The sequence below is a fragment of the Papilio machaon genome, chromosome 21 (assembly GCF_912999745.1).
Source record: "Papilio machaon chromosome 21, ilPapMach1.1, whole genome shotgun sequence".
In the NCBI taxonomy this organism is placed as follows: domain Eukaryota; kingdom Metazoa; phylum Arthropoda; class Insecta; order Lepidoptera; family Papilionidae; genus Papilio; species Papilio machaon.
The window spans coordinates 2,908,532-2,930,255 of NC_060006.1; the positions used below are offsets into that span (position 1 = coordinate 2,908,532).

General features: G+C 32.0%; 2 protein-coding genes across 2 annotated transcripts; both read left to right on the forward strand.

Annotated features, from left to right (window-relative positions):
* Positions 1 to 111: 111 nt before the first annotated feature.
* Positions 112 to 14,388, forward strand: LOC106709110 (DNA replication ATP-dependent helicase/nuclease DNA2). Its single transcript, XM_045683338.1, has 24 exons — positions 112 to 256; positions 471 to 893; positions 927 to 1,029; positions 1,352 to 1,509; positions 1,767 to 1,900; positions 2,487 to 2,697; positions 3,108 to 3,338; positions 3,486 to 3,612; positions 4,153 to 4,312; positions 4,437 to 4,546; positions 5,017 to 5,125; positions 5,266 to 5,454; positions 5,822 to 5,922; positions 6,000 to 6,138; positions 6,812 to 6,946; positions 7,018 to 7,184; positions 7,766 to 7,871; positions 11,640 to 11,775; positions 12,504 to 12,593; positions 12,666 to 12,769; positions 13,186 to 13,373; positions 13,526 to 13,695; positions 13,768 to 13,956; positions 14,072 to 14,388. Exons 1-24 carry the CDS (start codon positions 230 to 232, stop codon positions 14,273 to 14,275), a joined length of 3,711 nt encoding a protein of 1,236 aa, XP_045539294.1. The 5' UTR covers positions 112 to 229; the 3' UTR covers positions 14,276 to 14,388.
* Positions 14,389 to 15,178: 790 nt separating this feature from the next.
* On the forward strand, positions 15,179 to 20,869 carry LOC106709111 (gephyrin). Its single transcript, XM_045683171.1, has 9 exons — positions 15,179 to 15,982; positions 17,041 to 17,195; positions 17,943 to 18,084; positions 18,158 to 18,237; positions 18,487 to 18,593; positions 19,053 to 19,212; positions 19,387 to 19,498; positions 19,789 to 19,988; positions 20,645 to 20,869. The coding sequence occupies exons 1-9, from the start codon at positions 15,232 to 15,234 to the stop codon at positions 20,777 to 20,779; spliced, it is 1,842 nt and encodes a 613-aa protein (XP_045539127.1). The 5' UTR covers positions 15,179 to 15,231; the 3' UTR covers positions 20,780 to 20,869.
* Positions 20,870 to 21,724: the final 855 nt, after the last annotated feature.

A 21,724-nucleotide genomic window follows, 5' to 3' on the forward strand; every position in this document is an offset into this window, starting at 1 on the left:
GATAAATTGTCTGTGCGACAACAAAAATAAATGACGCAAAAACAAATGTCATTTTTATACTGACATTTCCAAAGCGGGAAAGGTTGTTTTACGAATTTGGATATATTTTTCTTCATTTTAGTCGTTATTAATCTTCCCGCTTCTGTAATTAATACCACAATTGAAAGATGATGAGTAATGATTTTTTAAGAGAGGTTGTCTAACTTTTATTGTTACAACTAAACAAAATATGCCGAAATCACTGAGTTTAAAAAAGGTAAGATTAAAATACTTTTATCATATCATTAGCAGTAAATCACTTCCTCCACATATAAGTAAATAAAAAGATAAAAAAGAATATAAAATGAGATGTTTAAGTTTTTCATGAAGTCATTTAACTTATTGGAACCAAGTACCTTTACTTTTAATTTCTACTATTAATTTATTTGCTACTTTATTGGCCACTGTTATAATTTTTTTTTTTGTTTTAGAACCATCAAGTTATTGCTAAAAATCAAAAAGTGATAACTCAATTTTTTAAAAATCCTGTGATCCATGAAACTCAAAAAAATTCTTCACCACTTAAAAATAAAGCTTTGCCTACCAGCAAATCAGACAAAAATGCTGCGGTTAAACGAAAGTTAATCTCACCAACACAAACAAATATAGTTAACGAAATTGTAGAAATCCCCCAAAAAAATAGTCCTACTAAAAATATATTCAAGAAACAAAAAGCTGTTGAAGATGATGACAACAAAGTCAATGTTAGATGTAATTTGTTTAATAAAGAAAATAATGAAGAAAGAACATATAATAAAAAGTGTGAAGACCCTCATGAGTTAGAGAAGTCAAAGGAAAAATTAATAATCAGTTCAGAAACAGATCTTATTGATAAAAATATAAGCTCACAAAATAGTCCTAACAAAAAAGTATTAATTGAAAACTATGACAGTGTAACAAAAATACAATCTCCTAAGAAAACTTTACATTTTGACAATGCTCTTTCACCTAGTAAAGGTGGTAATGTTACACCTAAGAAATTTTGTAAAGGTATCAATTTTTGTTATGTATCTTATTTCTTAAATAAATATATACTGTAACATATATACATTTGTAAGTTTTTATGTATGTGGGTTTGTATGTAAGTTTCATTATATAATAGAAATGTCTGAACTGATTTTAATGAATGTATGAAATGAAGGTTATTAAATTCTATTTATCGCCAAGTGTTGAAGGGCTACAGTAAGTCAGGTTTTTTAGTCTTAAGTTACAAATCTCTTTATTTACTGTTACTCTTTTTAAGATTATTACATTGCTATTGTTTCAAACATTTTTTTTATTAGCTTGTATTTTGATGCATGTTTAAATACAGTTTCAGTTTTTGGAAGTCCTAACAAAGAACAGATTACAAATAAATCATGTGAGAATTCCCCATCAAAATCAGGTTCAACTATAAAATCATTGCAATCATGTGAAAGAGAAATCAATAATATATTTGAAGATGAGTGGGAAATGGAGCATTTTGAAGAGGTAGCTTTCATTTTACATTAAATTTTTAGCCAAAAATTTTAGGAGAAATAATATCACACTGAGTTGTTTGATGGTATGTGTACCTTTACTTATTTAAATTTACGTTAAATGATCTCTTAGTGTAGATTTAATTTAGAATTGTACACTAAAAGACTTGCATAGTGATTTAGTAAGCATTAAACAACTTATAATAGTGGTAGTTATTTTGTGCAGAAAAAAAAACAACTTGATAATAATTAAAAATGTTAATATTGTAGGTAGTAGAAGAAAATTTAAATTTATCTACAATTCAGCGCTGTGAGGTGCTGAATGTAAAATTAAATGGACACATTCTAGAAGTGAAAGTGCAAAGTGATAATTTAAGAGCCACTTGTTATGTTGAAGGTATTTGGTTAGTATTTGAAGTATGTATCACATTCAAATAGATATTGACGATTCTAAAATTTGTCTATACATAGATTGTAAAAAAAAAATTGAATGGATTTTAATTTTATACAGAAGCCAAAAAAATTGTAATTTGAAATTTATACTTCAATTAAATTAAAAACATTTACCACAATATTTTATGCCAAAAATGCCACAAATATCTATAAAAATCTTACTATTATTATAAACTAGCTTTTACCCGCGACTCCGTCCGCGCGGAATAAAAAAAAACGCACACAAGATAAAAAAGTTCCTATGTCTGTCTCCTAGTTCTAAACTACCTCCCCATCAATTTTCAGCTAAATCAGTTCGACCGATCTTGAGTTATAAATAGTGTTACTAACACCACTTTCTTATATATATATAGATGTGAATGTTTGGATCGATGGATGGATGGAGATGTGTCTCCACAACAGATAAATGGATCTCGCTGAAATCTGGCATAGATGTAGAACATAGTCTAGAAAAACACATAGGCTACTAATTTAGTTTAATTATTTCACTAGTTAAGTAATATTTTTGGTTTTAAAATTATCTTTTTTTAATTCCAGGTTATGTTTAAGTTTACAAGAAGGTGATATAGTAAGTATATTAGCTGTACGCAATACTTCTGGACAATTCCATGTAAACAATACTGCAGGTTTAATTGTCTTCAGACCTGATTACTTGTTGTCTTCTACAAGTGTTGTAGCCGGTGTGTTCTGTCAGAGGAAGGCCGTACTTCAAGAGAGATGGCGAGGTATCGATTCTGCTAATATTGCTGTAAGTATATCACATTTTTTATATGAAGTCACAAAAAAATCTCATTGTTTTGATACTAATTTCTGGTCTAAGTGTCATTTAACAGTCACTTTAGCAGACTCTTTATAAGATTTCTCATACTTAAATTACCCTAAATCTGTCTTATGATTATAAATATGGCAGGTCTTTGTCTTTAATCTTAAATTTCTAAACCGTTACTTGGGGTCCTTCAAGAAGCAAGCGTATAACCATCTCAAAGGCCGGCAAAGCATTTGCGATTCCTCTGGTATTGCAGATGTCCATGGGCGTCGATGAACACCTTGGTGTTCCCGCTGCTCGTTTGCCCCTTTTATAAAAAAAAATCCTTACTTTTTATACATACATCTTCCTTATCTTTTTTTTAATTTCATCAATACGAAAATTAATTTCAGATGACAATTGGTATTTTAATTCATGAATTAGTACAAAAAGCCCTAACAGATCGTATTATGAGCAAGGAAAGTTTACGTTTTGAGACTGATAAAATTATTAAAGAATCAATTCAGATGTTATTTGATTCCGGACTTTCTGAAGAGGAAGCTCGTTCTAATATGGAAATGTATATAGTACCCCTTAGTGAATTTATGGATACATATTTAGCTGAAAAACCTAAACAACATATGGTAATATAAATTTGTATACCTGCTTATATACTCACATTTTGTCTTGCTGTGTTACTTAAAATTATTACATAGTTTAATATATAATGTAAATATTCTTTTAAAAAATCTGACTCGAAGGACCATTATTTATTCGTTTTATTTCTTCAGCAAAAGAATAATTGGTCTGGTCATATAAATAAAGTATTGGATATAGAAGAAAACCTTTGCTGTCCTAAATTAGGTCTGAAAGGGAAAATTGATGCTACATTAGAAGTCACAATTCATGAACGAGACGGTGAGATGAGAGTATTGAATTTTTATTTTCCTATATTTTTAAGCTGTAGATATTTCCTCCGATAGCTATATTTACGATTTTCTTGAGATTGTTCAGTTTTTTGTCTACGAAACAAGTAGATGGGAATTTTGGCTATCGATTTTAAAGGAAAATATTTGATTACTTGTGCTACAATATATGTATATAAAAACTACTGCCCAGATTTCAAATCCTTTTTATCATTAAAATTTTTTTTATCACTGAATAACCTGATTCTTATTGCATTAGTTACTAAACTATATACATAATAATAAAATTGTGAGTGTCTGAATGTAATATCGAAAAAAAAAACCATTTTACATTCACATTATATGTTTCCGTTGATGATAACGGAAAACTAATTTTTAAGTATTTGTCTGTCTGTACATCTGTTCGCAAAGCCGCGACTGTACGGTGTACGAACGGTAGCTGAAAAAATCGGGAATTTTTAGGCTTTTTTAAATTTCACACGAAGTCGCGGGATATGGTTAGTTTAATGATAAATAAAAAAACATATTTTAGGTAAGCGTCGTGAAATAGTTCCCTTAGAATTGAAAAGTGGTCGTGCAACAGTATCTGTGGAGCATCGGGGCCAGTTAGTGTTGTACGGGATGATGCTCAGCTTAATGCGAGAGGAAGATCCTACACAAGCTATGCAACGTGGTTTACTCTTGTATTTAAAGTAAGAGGTATTTTTTAAAATAAAAATATTTTTTTTATTGCAGGTAAAATTTTGCAAAATAATGTTTTTTTTCCTTCTCGTAGTATTGTTGTATGTTATTGATAGATTTTATTTTAATTTTTAGAGAAGGCATTATGCTTCGTGAAGTGAGTTGCGGCTATCCAGAGAGAAGAGATCTTATCATGTTGAGAAATCAACTTGTCCAGTATTTAACTACTCGACATATTAAAATTGGTTAGTAATATGTATATTATTGAAATAGTAATGAATCTTGCTAATATTATAAATGTTAAGGTGTATGGATGGACGGATGGATGTTTGTTTGAAGGTATCTCTAGAACGGCTCAGCGGATCTTGATGTAATTTGACATAGATGTAGAACATAGGGTAGAAGAACACATAGGCTACAGAATATGTTTTTTTTTTATTCCGCGCGGACGGAGTCGCGGACTACACCTAGTTTAGTTATAAATACACGGCATTTGATTAAACCTATGGGAAAACTGAGCTTACCGTGAATATTTTTTTTTTTTTATAAAATAAACTTAGTCCCCATTACTTCATTCAACTGTAACACCTTAGTTAGTCTAATCAGTTTTTTTTTTTTGGTAATAGTGTAGTGGTATTTATAATTAGTTAGTAATAGGTTATTGGGTAGTTATAAATGTATTAAGTGACAAATCAAAATGATATTTTGGTTGCAGCTGATGACTCGGATATAGAAGATAAGTACCAGAGACTGCCGGAGCCTGTGCACCGAGAAGCGGCTTGCACTAAGTGTCCTTACCTCACTATATGTTCATTACATCTCTGGTAACTAAACAACTATTGTACTCAAATTGTTTAGTCAAAATCAGAAATCATATTAAATAAAAAATTTTTTTTTGAATTTTTTTATATAAGTGCAAAAAGGTAATTTTTTTGTAATTAAGTTTTGCTTAATTTCGTTTCAGGTATACTGATGGTCCGAAAGTATCAACATCTCATCCACTATCCAAACTCAGAGACGAGGCGATTGGTCATTTATCCCTCAAGCACATCGAGTATTTCCTACATTGGGCATATTTATTGAAATTAGAAGAAAAAGTACAATTAACATCATCACCACTGCACGCTTTGTGGACCGACAGTGTGGAAAAACGGTAAGTTTGATAGTTTAATATGTTTTTATCATCTAGCTCTGTCTAGAGCGTCGCTAACCGATGGTCTAGACTAGATCTAGGTAGGTTGTGCAGGCAGGAAAATAAGGTAATGTTTATTAGTTAGGGAATGGTAAAAACTGACAAGTAGTTTTTGAGTTATCTATTTGGATTTATAGGAATTGTAAATGTCCTTAGTATTTCGAAGTAGTTTATGGGGGATTTTTTTTTTGGATTGTCTAAGAGGGGAGGGGGCAGCTGTTGTATATCGCTTTAGCAGTTAACAGTTATACCTTTAAGATTTTATGGACTTTCTACAGATGTTAAATAAAAACAAATTACTGATGTTATTGTTTTTTTTAATTTCCAGAATGAAACGGGGTACATGTGTTGGAAATCTTAAATTGAATTCAGTTGAAACTTCTGGCCATAGATATTTACATATTTTTAAACGTGAATCTAACATTTATGGTAAGTTTTATTTAATTTAATTTCATATGAAAAAACTACTTAAATTTATTTATTTCTTTTTCTTGTTTTTTTTTTAGATAAATCAATGAATAGTGGAAGAATAAATGGACCTCAGGAAGGAGATTTTTCAATAGTTAGTATAGAGAAGCGACCCTGGATTGCTGCGGGAGTTGTTTCCCTTACAAGTGATAAGGAAATTCAAATATTACTAGAAAGGTAAATATAGTTATTTTTGTTAAATAATGTGGTTTTTTAGAGAATACATGTGGCGGAAATGCGAATGTTAAGATGGATGTATGGAATAACAAGAGTGGATAGGATACAAAATGAGTAAATTAGAGAAAGTCTGAAAGTAGCACTGGTAGTAGAAAAATTGAGAAGTAAAAGGTTAGCGTAGTATAGTCATGTTATGAGGAAGGAAGAATCGCATGAGGCAAAGAGAAAGTTAAGTATACACAGGTAGAGGTAGGCCTAGGAAGATATGGATGGATTGTGTGAAAGGTGACATTATCAAGAAGGGGGTGACAGAGATGACGGTCAAAGAATTGATGATTGTGGTTTTTGTAAAATTAATGTAAACAAAAAGAATTATAGTAAAATAATTTTATAAGATATTCAAATAAATATTTAGATATAGTATGTCCCAAAAATATTGTATTGTCGCAAACTGAAAAAAAAAAACAGATTATATAACTGAAGAAAAAAAGGAAATTAAAGAAAACCAATATCTTTGAAAGTTTCAGTACTTTGATAAGAATGAATATTGAATAATTGAAAAAAAAACTTCCAACCTACTAATTAACGGAATATATCAAATGATCTAATATTTTTAGTGATAATTTCAATAAATAAGAGATTTGTAATGAAGAATAAAAAATTGTCATTACAGAGATTTAAGTCAACGACAAAATAAAGAGACAACTTTTCATATAGACGCGTACGAATCATACGCAAGTACGGTACAGAATCTAACTAATCTAGGAGTACTTATAGAAGATAGTGAACGTGCGCTGAGACTTAGAAGGTAACCTTAAAAAAAAAGACAAAAATGACACAAAATATCCCGACATTTTAAAAAAATTGCATTTTTTTTAGGATAATAATAGACAAGGAGCAGCCTGTATTTGCGGAGAAATTACCTCGAGATATACATCGTTTAGGTGCTAAGTTAATGAGGTCTTTGAACATAGAACAACAAAGGGCTGTATTCAATGCTCTTGCGGCTAAAGATTATGCGTTACTACAAGGACTGCCAGGGACCGGTAAGTATACATCGAATGGCTCGATTTCCATAACTTTTTAGAAGATGCTCTCAAAGTTTCAATATATGAAAATAGACCGCATACGATCTTTTACTTCAGCAAAAAATAACATTTACACCTGTAAATATGTATTTTGTTTATTACTTGTTAACTAAACTAAGAGGTAGCTTTTAACATAAAAAAGTAAAAATAAAAAATTTGTTACTTTATCCCATATACATAGAACTCATCGACGTACAATAAAAAAATAAATAAAAAAACTGGTGTCTGTATGTAATATCGAAAAAAAACATGTATTTTCGTTCTTGATAAAGGTAAACCAATTTTTAAATTTTTTGTTTGTATGTCTGTCCGCAAGTCCGCGTTTGTTCCGAGTTATCTCTGAAACGGTTGGACCGATTTTGACTGGCCTTAGACCAATTCTTTTTAATTCTGCGCTGACCAAGTCGCGGGCGCCAGCTAGTTTAAAATACAAATAGTCGTAAATTATGTTTATTATTAACTGCTATTGACGATTTAACTTTGTCATAGGTTCTTATAAATATAAATGATATGAAAAAAAAACATGCTTTTTTTTCCAGGTAAAACGAAAACTATAAGCGTGTTAATACAAATGCTAGTAGCTTTAAAACAACGAGTACTAGTAACTGCGCATACGCATTCCGCTGTTGACAACGTCTTAGCTAGGTATACTGCACCTTTTATCTAATTCACAACATAATTATACTAACAACCATAGGTGGGCACAGTTAATCAAAAAGTTAACTTCGTTAATCGTTAATTCGTTAAATAAAAATTTAACTTCGTTAATCGTTAAAGCGTTTAATTTACGAAAATTTAACGCAAGTTAAAGTTAACAGTTAAAGTTAATTTTTGTTTATATTACGAGTATAAGGCGCAAGCGGGAAATGGCCATATGAATAATCTCCGAATCGCATGGACCGATTTTGTCGAGACTTTCAATAGAACTTAGGCATTTTAATTGACAGTCAATTAAGCTTTGGTACTCATATTGATTACATCACATTATTAAGAAGGGTCTAAAATTTCTTGGGCTTATCAAGCGAGTAACCAAAGATTTTAAAAACACACAAACCAACATAATCCTTTTCAACGCGTTCATTCTTAGTACTATGGAATACTGTTCTGCAGTCTGGAGTCCGCATTATAAGACGTACATAAACAGAATAGAGAGGGTTCAGAAAAAAATCATTAGACACATAACTTTTAAAGATAAACTATTAAATAAACTACCTACGTACAAGGAAAGACTGAGTCACTACAAAATGTTGTCTTTAGAGAACCGTAGAACACTACTAGATATAAAATTATTGCATAGCATTGTCAACAATAAAATACGCTCTTCTAATCTTGTTAGTAAAATCTCTTATATAGTTCCGAAACCATATTCTAGACTAAAAAATTATAAATTGTTCAATACTAGACTATCCAAAAGCAATACCGGAGTATCAGCCCCACTTAATCGTATATCACACAATCATAACAAAATTTATAAGCAATCCAACATTGACATCTTTAAAGACTCAAGTGTAATTATAAAAAATAAAATTAAAGATTATTTTCTCAATTTAGATCAATCACCTTAAGAGTTTTTTAGGTTATTTATCTTATTTACTCATTTACTATGTTAAAGTTTTCTGTTTTTCTGTCTGTTTTAGTATTATAATTTTGTTAAAATGTTGTGTTAGCCTTTAAGTGTATTACATGACAAAATGTGCTTTGATATAAACATTTTTTATTAGATTGTCATCTTTCATGTAATATGTTGGCTTCCTAAAATAAATAAATAAATAAATAAACTTAGGCTATTTTTTTATTGCCCTTACGAAATCTCGGGAGATCGCTAATCCTATCTATAATTTAGTTATATAATACTTAAATATAATTTAGACAATAGGAGCGATGTACTAATGCCTGTACCATAATAATGACATAACATGCACTAGTTACACACACTTATATACTACACTGACAATGATGGACAATTGACTTTTTCAGTCAATTGTTTTATCGACAATCCGACGTCACGGAATTAGAGAGCTAACTAAATTTAGACAACACAAATTTTCTATTAAACAGTAAGACATGCGATAATATTCAAAAGAAAACAATCAAAACTTTTGTGCAGTATTTACATTTATCTGTTACTATTTGCACCCGGATATTCATTTGCTCATACTCCAACAACTGAACAATTATTTTTATGTATAATTTGGTAATATTTTTTTTATTTTATTTTAGCTAAGGACCCACGAACAGACTTATCATTTTTTACGTACTTTTTATTTATTAATATAGATTTATTAATAAAACTTCTAACATCAGAGGAAACTTATTATAACATTGATAAATAAACTATATAACCAATCCAGTGATACATCTCAACGCATCAAACCATACAACTGAGATGCCTTCGATAACTTCTATCATCTAATGATCTATCGTCCGATCTATTGTTATATGTTAAATCAAGTTAAATTACTCTCAGTGTATAGAGCATAAGTTACACGACATAACGAAAACAACCAATCGCGGGTGATGTCTTCTCTCTTTCTTATCACCTATAAAATCGTTATAGTTAATTAGTAAGAATATGGTTTTGAATTATTTTCAACGACATTCGATTAGTTTTAAAATAAACTTTCGATATACGTAATAAAATCGATGTCTTTTTGTAAAGGTCACTTGTGGCAACATTTCATATATTAAATTTAGTATAACACAGTTTAACATTATTTCACTAACATAATTATTTTATCTTTTTCCTCATTCCTTCTCGTTTTGTCGTATACTTTTTTTTGTAAACAAACAAATTATCTTCGCTATTGTCTTTGCGCAGCGCACGTGCATCCCCGACCATTAGAAGGGTTGGGGCCATAAATCCATCGAGTTCGTTATCGCATTCTCTGTGCGGCTGTCCATTTGATCCTTTGTTCATATTTTTAAAATGCAAAATTATTTTTCGTTGACTATGAAGAAGCCCCAAAAAAACAAACGACGGTAATAAACACCTAAATCCCTTTTGTTTTTGAGGAACGTTTATTGCGTGCACATTTCGTCTTTCGAATTTTTAAATTTATTTTTCATTGTTTGTTTCTTATCTACGCAATGACAAAAAAATTCTATTTGTACGCTTTTTCAAATGAACCATAAACTATTTTTTTTTATAATTTTTGTTGTCTTTAAACTCCAACATTAAAATAAACATTTTTGTCTGCAACAAAGTTTAGTTGTATTTTAGGTACGACGTTGAAGAGTAATCTCGATTATTTTGATTGCAATTCAACGCAGAGTTTATCTCTTTTAATACATTTTGCGTCTCACGTATAACAATTATTGTATTAAGAGTAAAGTGTTTTCGAACCTTATGTTGATTTTATAACAAAGTCTTTCTAAAAAACGTGATTTTAAATAAATGAAAACCAGTTTTAATGTGAATAAAATGTAATAAAGACTTTTAGAGATATTTGTGTAAATGTCAAATAATTATTAAACTTTGAAGGTGTCTAGCGCCTAAACTTCGCAATATTTGATAGAGGTAAGTTTCTTTAAATCGTCACTATTTTCTAACAAGGATTCTGTGGTACTCTTTTGATCACGTCTATCCCGGCCGCTCGGTGTATTGTATAACATGCATCACACTCGCTCGTTCTCGGTCACCATTCGACTCGCCGACGGTCGCCGAACATAGCCGAACTTACGAATGTAGCCTGATGCATAATTTAAATAAAATGACAACACGTCAATAAGTGTCTATTGTAACAATTAACGGACTAAATTAACGGATGTAGAATTTAACGGAAGTTAACAAGAGCGTTAACACTTTTTGAATTTAACTTAAAAGTTAATCCGTTAAGGAAAATTTTAACTTCGTTAATTAACGATTAACGGATTAACGAGTTAATGCCCACCTTTGCTAACAACGTTTTATTTAATAGATTATCATCATTTTAGAATGGACTCTTCTAGGAATTTTAGTCCTCTTCCCCTTCCCACCCTTTTTCTTATAAGGAAAGGATGGGAAAGGGAGGTAGATTTTGGAGGAAATGCATGGGAAGGTTAAAAATTCTCTTTTTGTGCGTCTCCTCCTTCGTCGATTGAGGCAACGCATCTGCAATTGCGAATGTCTATGGGCAGCGTTCGCTTCGCTATTTGGGCGAATTCATGTGGCCGCTTGCTCGTTTGCCACTTTGTAATATAAAAAAAAGATTTACGTAAGAAAAAATCCACAGCAATCGACTACTTAATTACTTATTGAAAAAACCATTAAATTACTGATCGTTGGTTTCCGAGACCGAAATCATTGTATAAATCATAATTTTGAAATTTATCTCTGTTTTGTCATATATAATGAAAGGGATGACAGTATGTTTCATAAATAAATTTTGGTCTCGGAAACGCACGATGTGTGTGTCAATAAATCTTCATTTTCAGACTTCCAGAATCAATACAAATATTACGTCTGGGCTCTTGTGGGCGTGTTGTACCCAGCTTGTTGCATCGTTGTGAAGAGAAGTTGACATCTAAATGTGACAATTCTGAACAACTCGCTAAACTTTATGATTCTATGGTAAAGATATATTTGATTTTTGTCTAGTACTCTTTCAATGTAAATAAATTTTAAAATTGCAATAGCGTGCTTTAGCAACAGCGTTTCAAATAATGTGTTGACATTGTCCCGTATTGTGACGTCATACCTGTCAGATTGAAGAAAATATATATACGTAGAACATTCTTGTTTGTCCATTACAATTTTAGGGTTATAAAGTTTAAGCGAGAGGAGCCTGGAGGTCTAATTTAAGTCCCCTTTCCCTAGAAATATATTTGCCGGAGGAAGGGGAAATAATCTCGTTTATCACCTTTTGATATAAAAAAGATTTCATGTAAAAGTTATGAGTGAATTAAATCATAGAGGTGTTATTCTATACGTATTCCTTGTAGTTTTAGAGGGATACAGTATGTTAAGAGTTTCTTTTTTTTATTAAAATAACTATTTATTTTCGGGGTGTGGTTGGAATCTTCAAAAGATACCCTGCCTTCAAGGGGAAAGAAATGGTTATGTGAGACTTGCCTCACTAAAATCCCCTCGATGGCCATCCTCAAGTGCAATTGGTAAGAGTCCCGGGATCTCCAAAGGAACGCACCGGCACTAAAAATATTTGTGTGTAACATCCTTGGGCGAGATCGAACCCACGACTTATGGATTAGAAGTGTAACGCGCTATCCTCTGCGCCATAGGTACTTATTAAATACTAACTACTGTTCATTTTATATAGTATTAATTAATAAATATTGTAGGAGGTAGTTGGTGTAACGTGCCTGGGCGCGGCGCACGCCATGTTGACCCGCACCACTTTTGACGTATGCATTGTGGATGAAGCTACGCAGGTATATAACTGTACTATAATTATATACACGTGCCTATTATGTATCATTGAATTTGTTATTTATATTCAACAGGTGTTACAATGTACAGTCTTAAGGCCGCTGTTTGCAGCAAAGCGATTTGTTCTAGTCGGTGATCCTGAACAGTTGCCGCCCGTTGTCAGAAGAAATGCTGCGAGGTAAATAAATTTTAGTTTTTCCTTATACATAGCTGCATTCTTTAACTTTTAATAATATGTCAACTTTTTCTATTGCTGGACATAGGCCGTCCTCAATAAAAAGGTAATATAAATTGATAAATTCATGTAAGCTTAGGCTTTTTAGTTTTTATGTAAGTACTAGCTGTCGCCTGAGACTTCGTCCGTGTGGAGAAAAAAAAGTAATAAGTAGCCTATGCGTTCTTCCAGACTATTTCTTACATCTGTGCCAAATTTCATCAAGATCCGTTGGGCTGATCCGGAGATACCTTCAAACAAACATCCATCCATCTAAACATTCGCATTTATAATATTAGTAAGATAGTAAGATGGTGATAATAAAGACCTTTTATTATAATATTTTATTATTTATTTTTATTATTACATTATTATTTCAGACAATTAGGTATGGAAGAGAGTTTGTTCCACAGACTTATGGCCAATGAAGCGACTTCAACACTTAGACTGCAGTATCGTATGAATCAGCCACTAACTGATTTAGCAAACAGCATTGCTTATAGTGACAGGTTGAAATGTGCTAATAAAACAGTAGCTGATGCCTCAATACTTATAAATATACAGGTATGTGTTACTTACATTTAGTGCGATTAAATGATTGCAAGAAATAATACTCTATATCGTGTTCTAATTTGCCACCAGCGCCATCTAGTTTTTATATTGCTGATTTACTTAACAAATTATGAAAATAAATGACTATCTATTTTTTCTAGAAAATAGCCCAAGTACACTCAGATTCTTGGATACTAACTGCTTGTAGCCCAGAACCCAAGTATGCAGCTATATTTGTAAATCTAGAAAATATTGTTTCAAAAGAGAAAGACCAGAAGACAACTTCTAATTGGGATGAGACATGTTTGGTGTTAGCTATCGTGGAAGCAATGAAACTGGTAAATATGCGAAGTAAAATCGTGTGTTTTTGGCGTTAAATAAATACCAACCTTTTTTTATGTGTCATACAGGGCGGAGTGTCATCTACAGATATAGGAGTGATAGCGCCATACCGCGACCAGGTGTCGCTACTGCGCCGCACACTAGCGCCTCTAGCGGTCGAAGCTAGTACTATAGATCAGTTCCAGGGGAGAGACAAATCTATTATCATTTATTCATGCACTAAAAAGGATTATGGTCAAAAAGATAAGACAGTAAAGGTGAATTAATGTATTTTTATATGCTGCCGTAGAATTATTCGTTGTGTTGAAATTAGATACTTTACGAACAACTGAAGCTTAGATTTTTTATGTTTTTTCTTTTTTTTTTCATTAGGAAGAAGAGATATTGAATGATCAACGACGATTAGCCGTTAGTGTGACTCGTGCGAAACACAAGTTCATCGTTATAGGCAATTCTAATGCACTCCGCCGATACGAGCCTCTCCAAAGACTGATACAAGCTTGCCACCGTACATCTATAGGCGAAGATATATTGAATAAACTTTTGAATAAATATAAAACTAGTCAGACAAACTAATTTTGTATGAAGGATGACCGAAAAGTATTAATTTTGCAATAAAAGTAAGTGGATTTAGTTGGCTTCTAAGGTAGCTTATCAATGGATCCATACATAGAAGTCATATCTACATATAATGTGACCGAAGTACAATAGCGTATAAAAATCTGATGTATTGTGCCTGTTGTTTAATCATGAGTTAAATTTTTTTCCAGTAAGTTATTTTTAAAATTATGTTTTTTTATTGATTAAAATATAATTTCATATATAAATACGTTTTTCATTGCTTTTTAAATAAAATTTTGAGAAATCAAAAGGTATCCAGGTAAATAAAAATGATATATTTGCCAAAATACCGTGACCCGTGACTAATGAAAAATCCACTCCAATTTAAATACCATGAAATACTAGCCTTTTAAAAATTTAAACTAAATATTTGTATTATTGTTGTTATGAAAACTAAACACACATTTTATTTTTGGTCGATTTTCAATTTTAAAATAGAGTATCCTTGCCTTTATAGTTTATAACGGAACGTGAACTAAATGACAGTTGACTTTTGCTATTTTCTTTTGTCAATGTCAAATTTAAATACAACTTTTTAATTAATTTTATATCAACCTTATAAAATGTTTATTTTTCTTATCTTGCTTTACTCAGTTATTTAAAGCTGATTGTTGAAAGTGGTTGTGTTTGCTTAAAAGCATTACATTCGTAGGCCTCTGATACATATATGTGGAAGTATTCCAGCGTAGTAATTTAAATATATGAATATTGTGTGTTTTCAAAATAAATAGTAGGTGCTCTTACTCTATTCAATTTAGATATTATTATTTAGAAGAAGATTATAGAATACGTTTTAAAATTTAACCACAAAATTAGTAAAAAAATAAGTTTCCTTAAATCAAATTTAGATTGACGATCGTGTATTCTATTAATTTTATAGTAATTTAAAGATTAAGAAGTCTTAACTAAATATGGCTGCTGGAATCATTGTGATAATCACTGTCAGTGATACATGTTACAAAAACCCGTCCAATGATATTTCAGGACCAACTCTTGTTGAGCTTGTTAAAGGATTGTTTCCCCAATCTATAATTCAAACAACTATCATTCCTGACGAAAGGAAAATAATTGAAGATAAGCTTAAAGAATATTGTAAGAAGAACTCTGATTTAATTATAACTACTGGTGGTACAGGATTTAGTAACAGAGACGTAACACCAGAAGCAACTAAAGCAGTAATTGAAAAAGAAGCGCCAGCAATATCAGTGGCATTAACAATTGAAAGTTTAAAAAAAACTCCAATGGCAATGGTTTCACGTTCAGTAAGTGGTATATGTGACCAAACACTCATTATAAACTTTCCGGGCAGTAAGAAAGCTGTAATAGAATGTTTCGAAGTTGTTAAGCCTATATTGCATCATGCAATAGAGATTATTAAAAATGATACAAAGAAAGTTAAATCTGTTCATGATTTAATGCAGGGTCACATTTGTCCACATAAACTAAGTAGTGTAGATGTATCAAAAGTAGCTTTAAGACCTAGAGAATCTCCGTATCCTATGTTAGAAATGTCTGAAGCGTTTAATATAGTTGATTCCGTAATGAGTCAGTGGGTTGGAACCACACATAAAGTTAATATAGAAAATGGATTAGGTTGTGTTGTGGCTGAATCTATTTATGCTAAAGAACCAATGCCACCATTTCCAGCATCTATTAAAGATGGTGAGTTAATATTTTAATTTAGCAAATTTATATATTCCCATTCAATTTCAGTTAAAACTTAAGAATATTATTGATTAGAAAAGTAAATAAAAGTAATTAACCTCATATAACTTTTTTTTTTATATCTTATGATCAAATTGTTATGTTGAAATTTAATATTGACATTTGACTCTAAAGTACTCAGTTGTCTGATAAAGTCTAGTTAAATAAGATAAGAAGTTATTAAAATTGTCTTCTAAAATCATGTAGAAAAATTTATAACTTTATATTTCAAAAAATAAACCAGAAAATAGTGGAATTCAATAGAAATGAGAACTATACACTTGAACCTTTATAAGGCTGGAATAACAGACTTATTGAAAGCATGCAGGTTTGTTAATTTTTTAAAACTAAAACTACAAAATAAATCCATAGACAAAAAATAACATTATCAGCCAGTTACATGTGCTGTGCAAGTGACAACAAAATCTTGTTCCAATCATGGGGTACATTATTAAAATCTAAGTATTAAGTAGATAAGTAATTAAGTCAATAACAAATATGTGCGTGCAATGCAATTTTCAAATTATGCACCTGTCCAATGTAGCATGAAGAGAAAGTTGAATGTGGGCTTCCTATCTTTGCCAATGCACATTTTCTCTATGTGATAAAAACATTGTCCACTAAAACTGCTTTCTCCTTTAAACTTTATTATTCAATATGTATAAACTTTTTATAGTGATATAAATTTATTGCACATAATAGTATGAATATTCCTTCAACATTATTTGCAAGATTTTAATAGCATATTTGCTTTAATCTGCAAATTTAGTTTCAATTTAGAAAACTGTAGGTAGTTGTAAATAAGAACTTTTTGAATTGTTATGAGTTATAACATGAACCTAACACAGTTATGCTAAAGAGTCTTTATTTATAACTGAGAATTGAAATTAATGTTATCTATACCCAATCTGCTTAGAATAGTAGATGTATTTTCTTTCAATCTGCATTATTACCTAAACAAATTTAATATTGCAAATGTATTGCATCCAAAAATATTCCAACTTGTATATTGTTAGGTTACGCCTGCATCAGTTCGGACGGTGCGGGCATCCGATGTGTCCGCGCGACGGTGACAGCCGGGGACAGTTTTGACCTGCCGCTGCAGCCCGGAGAATGTGCACGTATTAATACTGGTGCTCCACTGCCGCCCGGCGCCGATTGTGTAGTACAGGTAAAATTGGGACATCGGGTCTTTCGCGGACAGCAGGACCATCTGGACCATTTTCATGACTATGTGATTGTTTAACTCACAAACTTACGGTTACATTACAAGCGCGGATACTAGTTTTATCGAATATAAAAAATGAAATCACGATTAGCTCCTATTTAGGAGGATTTAATATTTATTAAAATGCACTCAAAAGTAACATAAAAAAACAATTTCAAACAAAATGCACTCAAAAGTAACCTAAAAAAACCAATTTCAAACAAAATGCACTCAAAAGTAACATAAAAAAAACCAATTTCAAACAAAATGCACTAAAAAGAAACAAAATAATGTCATGAAAACTCTCTAAACTCTAGTAGTTAGTAGTAGGGGCTCAGTTTTCCGCAACTCCACGACAAGCGCGTATTTTGCGTGTCTCTAAAATCTAAAGAAAGTTCTCTTCTTTCTTGTAACATGTCTATATTGTATAATTATTGTTATTTCGCAGTCGGTGTCGGCCGAAGTAAATAGGTGACATTTTATATTTGAGATGTATTAGACATACTTACATTTATGTCCCTACTTAAAAAAAAAATGGGACCCACCTGCAAGCACTTCCTTTCGATTAAAATATTTTTCATCAAAATCGGACCACCAGGGGCGGAGTTTCGCGGTAACACACATAAAAAAAAAATACAGTCGAATTGATAACCTCCTTCTTTTTGAAGTCGGCTAAAAATAGCAAATACTCAAGTGAATAATTCTGATTAGGTGGAAGATACGAAGCTTATTTCGGCAACGCCAGATAACGAAACAGAGCTAGAAGTTGAAATACTCGCAGCACCGAAGCCACAGCAGGACGTGAGGCCCATCGGCTTCGATATCGCTTTGGGTGACCCTCTAGTTATTGAAGGTATACGAGAATAATCAACAGAGTGTTTCCACTGTCAAAATACCTGTATAAAAACATTAATGATTTGTAACAGGTGCGGTGTTAGATGCAGCGTTACTTGGTGTGTTAGCAGGAGCGGGATATCAGCAAATCAGAGTCAGAACTAGACCTGTGGTAAGTGTAAAAAGCCATACTCAAAACAGATTTAAATCCTTAATTGGAAGAAAATTTGAAGTCTACTGTTAGAATTCGTCTCGTTTCCATTGAAAGTTAATTGTTAAATTGAATTAACAATAACAAAGATATTAGCAACAACACACACGCATCTATTTTTTAAGCCGATTAATTCTGTGGATTCGATCGCCTCAATGTCCCAATTCTCACTGGGCTGATTGACCCAACGGGAAATACCCACATTTTTAGGTGGCAATATTGTCTACTGGCAATGAGCTCCAAGACCCATCAGAGGTGATACTCAAGCCGGCGCACATCCGCGACTCCAACCAGACCATGCTGAAGGCACTCCTCGAGTAAGTTATAAATATATTATTTTGTTACCCTTACTAAGTGTTCTGACTTCGGAACTATAGAAATTGTACACAAACGCCTCACATTTTTTTTTTCAATTGTTTTGTTTTTGTGCAATTTTTACCTGCGACTTCGTATCAACGCAATTTCAAATGCAATTTAGTTAAAGCCTAATGCTTAAAGTTATTGTTGTTTTTTTCTTACTTTAAGGAAATCAGAATTGAGAATTAAGATGAAACATTTCTTCGCTGAGCAGGAATGAACTTATATTTATTTATTACTAGCTTACGCGCACGACTTCTACCGCGCGGAATTAAAAAAAAACTCAAGTAGTATGCCTATGTGTTGTGCCAAATTTCATCGAGGTCCGTTATGCCGTTCGTATTAACAAACATCAATCCGTATAAAACTTCGCATTTTTATTAGTAAGATAAGTAGGTATGATGTGTGTGGTGTACCAGAGAGCACGGCTACACTAGCGTGTGTATGGGCGTGGCTCGCGACGAGGCGGGCGCGCTGCGGGCGAGCGTGGCGGACGCGCTGCGCACAGCAGACGTACTCGTGTGCACAGGCGGAGTGTCCATGGGTGAAAGGGACCTGCTCAAACCTGTGCTCACACAAGTTTGTATACGTTTTACTATATGTTTCTTTTTCTCCTATAATACTTTATTTTCTTTTATTTCAATTATAAAAAAAAGCAAATCTTCCCCAGATAAAGATCATTTACACTCGGTATCTGAAAAGCCATTAATGTACAAATTTTCTATTGAATTACGATTTATATTTGAATTGTAGGACTTTAACGCGACGTTACATTTTGGACGCGTGCGCATGAAGCCCGGCAAGCCGAGCACGTTCGCCACCTGTCAGTACGAAGGGAAAACTAAATACATTTTCGCTTTGCCCGGTGAGATAAAAAACATATTTCCTCATATTATTATATAAGTTACAACTATGAATTTCTCGTATTGTTTAGATTAAACACTCAATCATTAATTTAAGTTTGATATATTAAAAAAACCGAATGATATAAGGTTAAAATTGAAACAAAAAGGTCGGTTCTACGGTCTGATATATTATTCTAGCTTGTACCATTGAATTACGGAGGAGTGGGGCCTATGTTAATTAGTCTTTAGGGTTTAAGATTATCCCTAGATTTAGTCAAATTTATATAAATACAATTCCTGATGTTTCCAGGTAACCCAGTGTCGGCTTATGTATGCTGTTTGTTATTTGTGATACGCGCATTACGCGTCTGCGAGCGTCGCAGTGCAGAGTTCCCGCGCATGCGCGTGCGCCTCAACAAACAGTTAGCACTCGACCCAAGACCTGAGTACGTGAGAGCAGTACTCAAGTTCTCTGATGGTTTACCATCAGCCGAAGTCTTGGGAAATCAGGTATTATTACATTTTATTTTTAATATAACACTATTTGTTAGTTATAAATCCCAACTGATTTTATGACATTCACGGAATGTATAAAGAAAGAATGACATCTCACTTGTCAAAATCGTATCAGTAGTTAAGACTATAAGCAGTGACAATGACACTCATTCAAACCCACATATGTTCAGAAAAAAATATAGGTGCGAAAAACTTTAGGCATCGTCCAAAGATAGTCGGGAAAAAAAATTACTAACGCATTTTATGCCACTATTATTTTAATATACAAGCTAGCTGTCGCCTGCACGGAATTAAAAAAAAAAACGTAAGAACTAGCCTATGCGTTCATCCAGACTATGTTCTACATCTATGCCAAATTACATCAAGATCCGTTGAACCGTTCCGGAGATATTTTCAAACAAACATCCATCCATCTAAACATTCGCATTTATAATATTAGTATGATGGACCTTTTAAGGAAGTCGGCACTGAATGTGTTATGTAATGGATAGATTTTTATAAGGACTTACTGTGCCGATCCTCCATAAGGAAAAGGGCAAGGAAAAGTTGAATAAAGGTGATAGGTGAATAAATGAGGTGAAAAGGTATTTCAACACCTTCTCCTTCTCGTCTTTGTTCCCTGACATTGACATTTGTATCTATGTCAACAGTGCAGCAGTCGTTTGCTGAGTGCTTGTGGTGCGAGCGTACTGTTAGAACTGCCACCAGCTGACAAAGATCTGCGTTCTTTAGCCGCCGGTACTCTAGTGCCGGCCATTATCACTGGTCGAATGGATCTTAATTGATATATATTTTCATATACATACTTGCCACAAATTTATATGTTTGGATGAAGTTCAACTTACATTGGTTAAAAAAAATGGTTTATGGTTTATTCACGGAACTGATACCATTAAATGAGCCAAGAGATAATTATAGAAAAATATTGTTTTTTTTTAAAAAAAAATTCTACGCAATGAAATTATTAACACTTGATATAGTACTTTCTCCAAATGTATAAATAGAATTTACAATATAAACATTATAAGTTTACCAGTGATTATTTTCTTTCTTTAGTTTCTCCAGTGATTAATTTCTATAGTTACTTTGTTCCTAAAATCATGTTATAGATAAAATAAGTTATGTATTGTTAACTCTAGATGCTTTAACCATTGGTTTCTGATACCAAAATGTATATAAGATAGCGTCATTCCCGTCATTTTTGACAAAACAAAGATACCAGTATTTTTTGAACCGGAATTTCGGCCTCAGAAACCTACGATAAGCGGGCTAAACACTTTCAGTGAATACTGAACATTTTACATTTGAACTATACTGTAAAACTGCACAGTTCTCAGTTTTGCCAACACACGTAAGATTTAACTGTACAGTTCGACTGTTCAGTTAAAACTGAAGGTGTAATAAGCTGTATAAGTAAACATTACAAATGTAAGTAAATATGGATCTGATAAAATTATTACATTATGCAATTATAAAATAAATTCGCACATATATTTTGTAAAATAAAAATATACACTTGTTACATTGTGATTGTTTATTTAATTATTCCTTTTCCTGAAAATTCCAAAACGTAAATACATTTTTTCACATTGTATAAACTTTTGAACATTTTTACCTTGTCTTATTATATTTAAAAAAAATATATACTTAAGAAAAGTGTAAAGTATGTAATAATTAACGATATTTAACAAACATTTATCTACCATTAAGTTGTATTTTTGAATAAAATT

Bases quoted from the DNA above. Each gene is read 5' to 3' on its own strand.
- LOC106709110 (XM_045683338.1), top strand. From the start codon at position 230: ATGCCGAAATCACTGAGTTTAAAAAAG. The intron at 3,339-3,485 runs GTAATATAAATT...TTATTTCTTCAG, and splicing joins AAAAACCTAAACAACATATG to CAAAAGAATAATTGGTCTGG. The intron at 7,872-11,639 runs GTATACTGCACC...CTTCATTTTCAG, and splicing joins GTTGACAACGTCTTAGCTAG to ACTTCCAGAATCAATACAAA.
- LOC106709111 (XM_045683171.1), top strand. From the start codon at position 15,232: ATGGCTGCTGGAATCATTGTGATAATCACTGTCAGTGATACATGTTAC. The intron at 17,196-17,942 runs GTAAAATTGGGA...AATTCTGATTAG, and splicing joins GCGCCGATTGTGTAGTACAG to GTGGAAGATACGAAGCTTAT. The intron at 19,499-19,788 runs GTGAGATAAAAA...TGATGTTTCCAG, and splicing joins ATACATTTTCGCTTTGCCCG to GTAACCCAGTGTCGGCTTAT.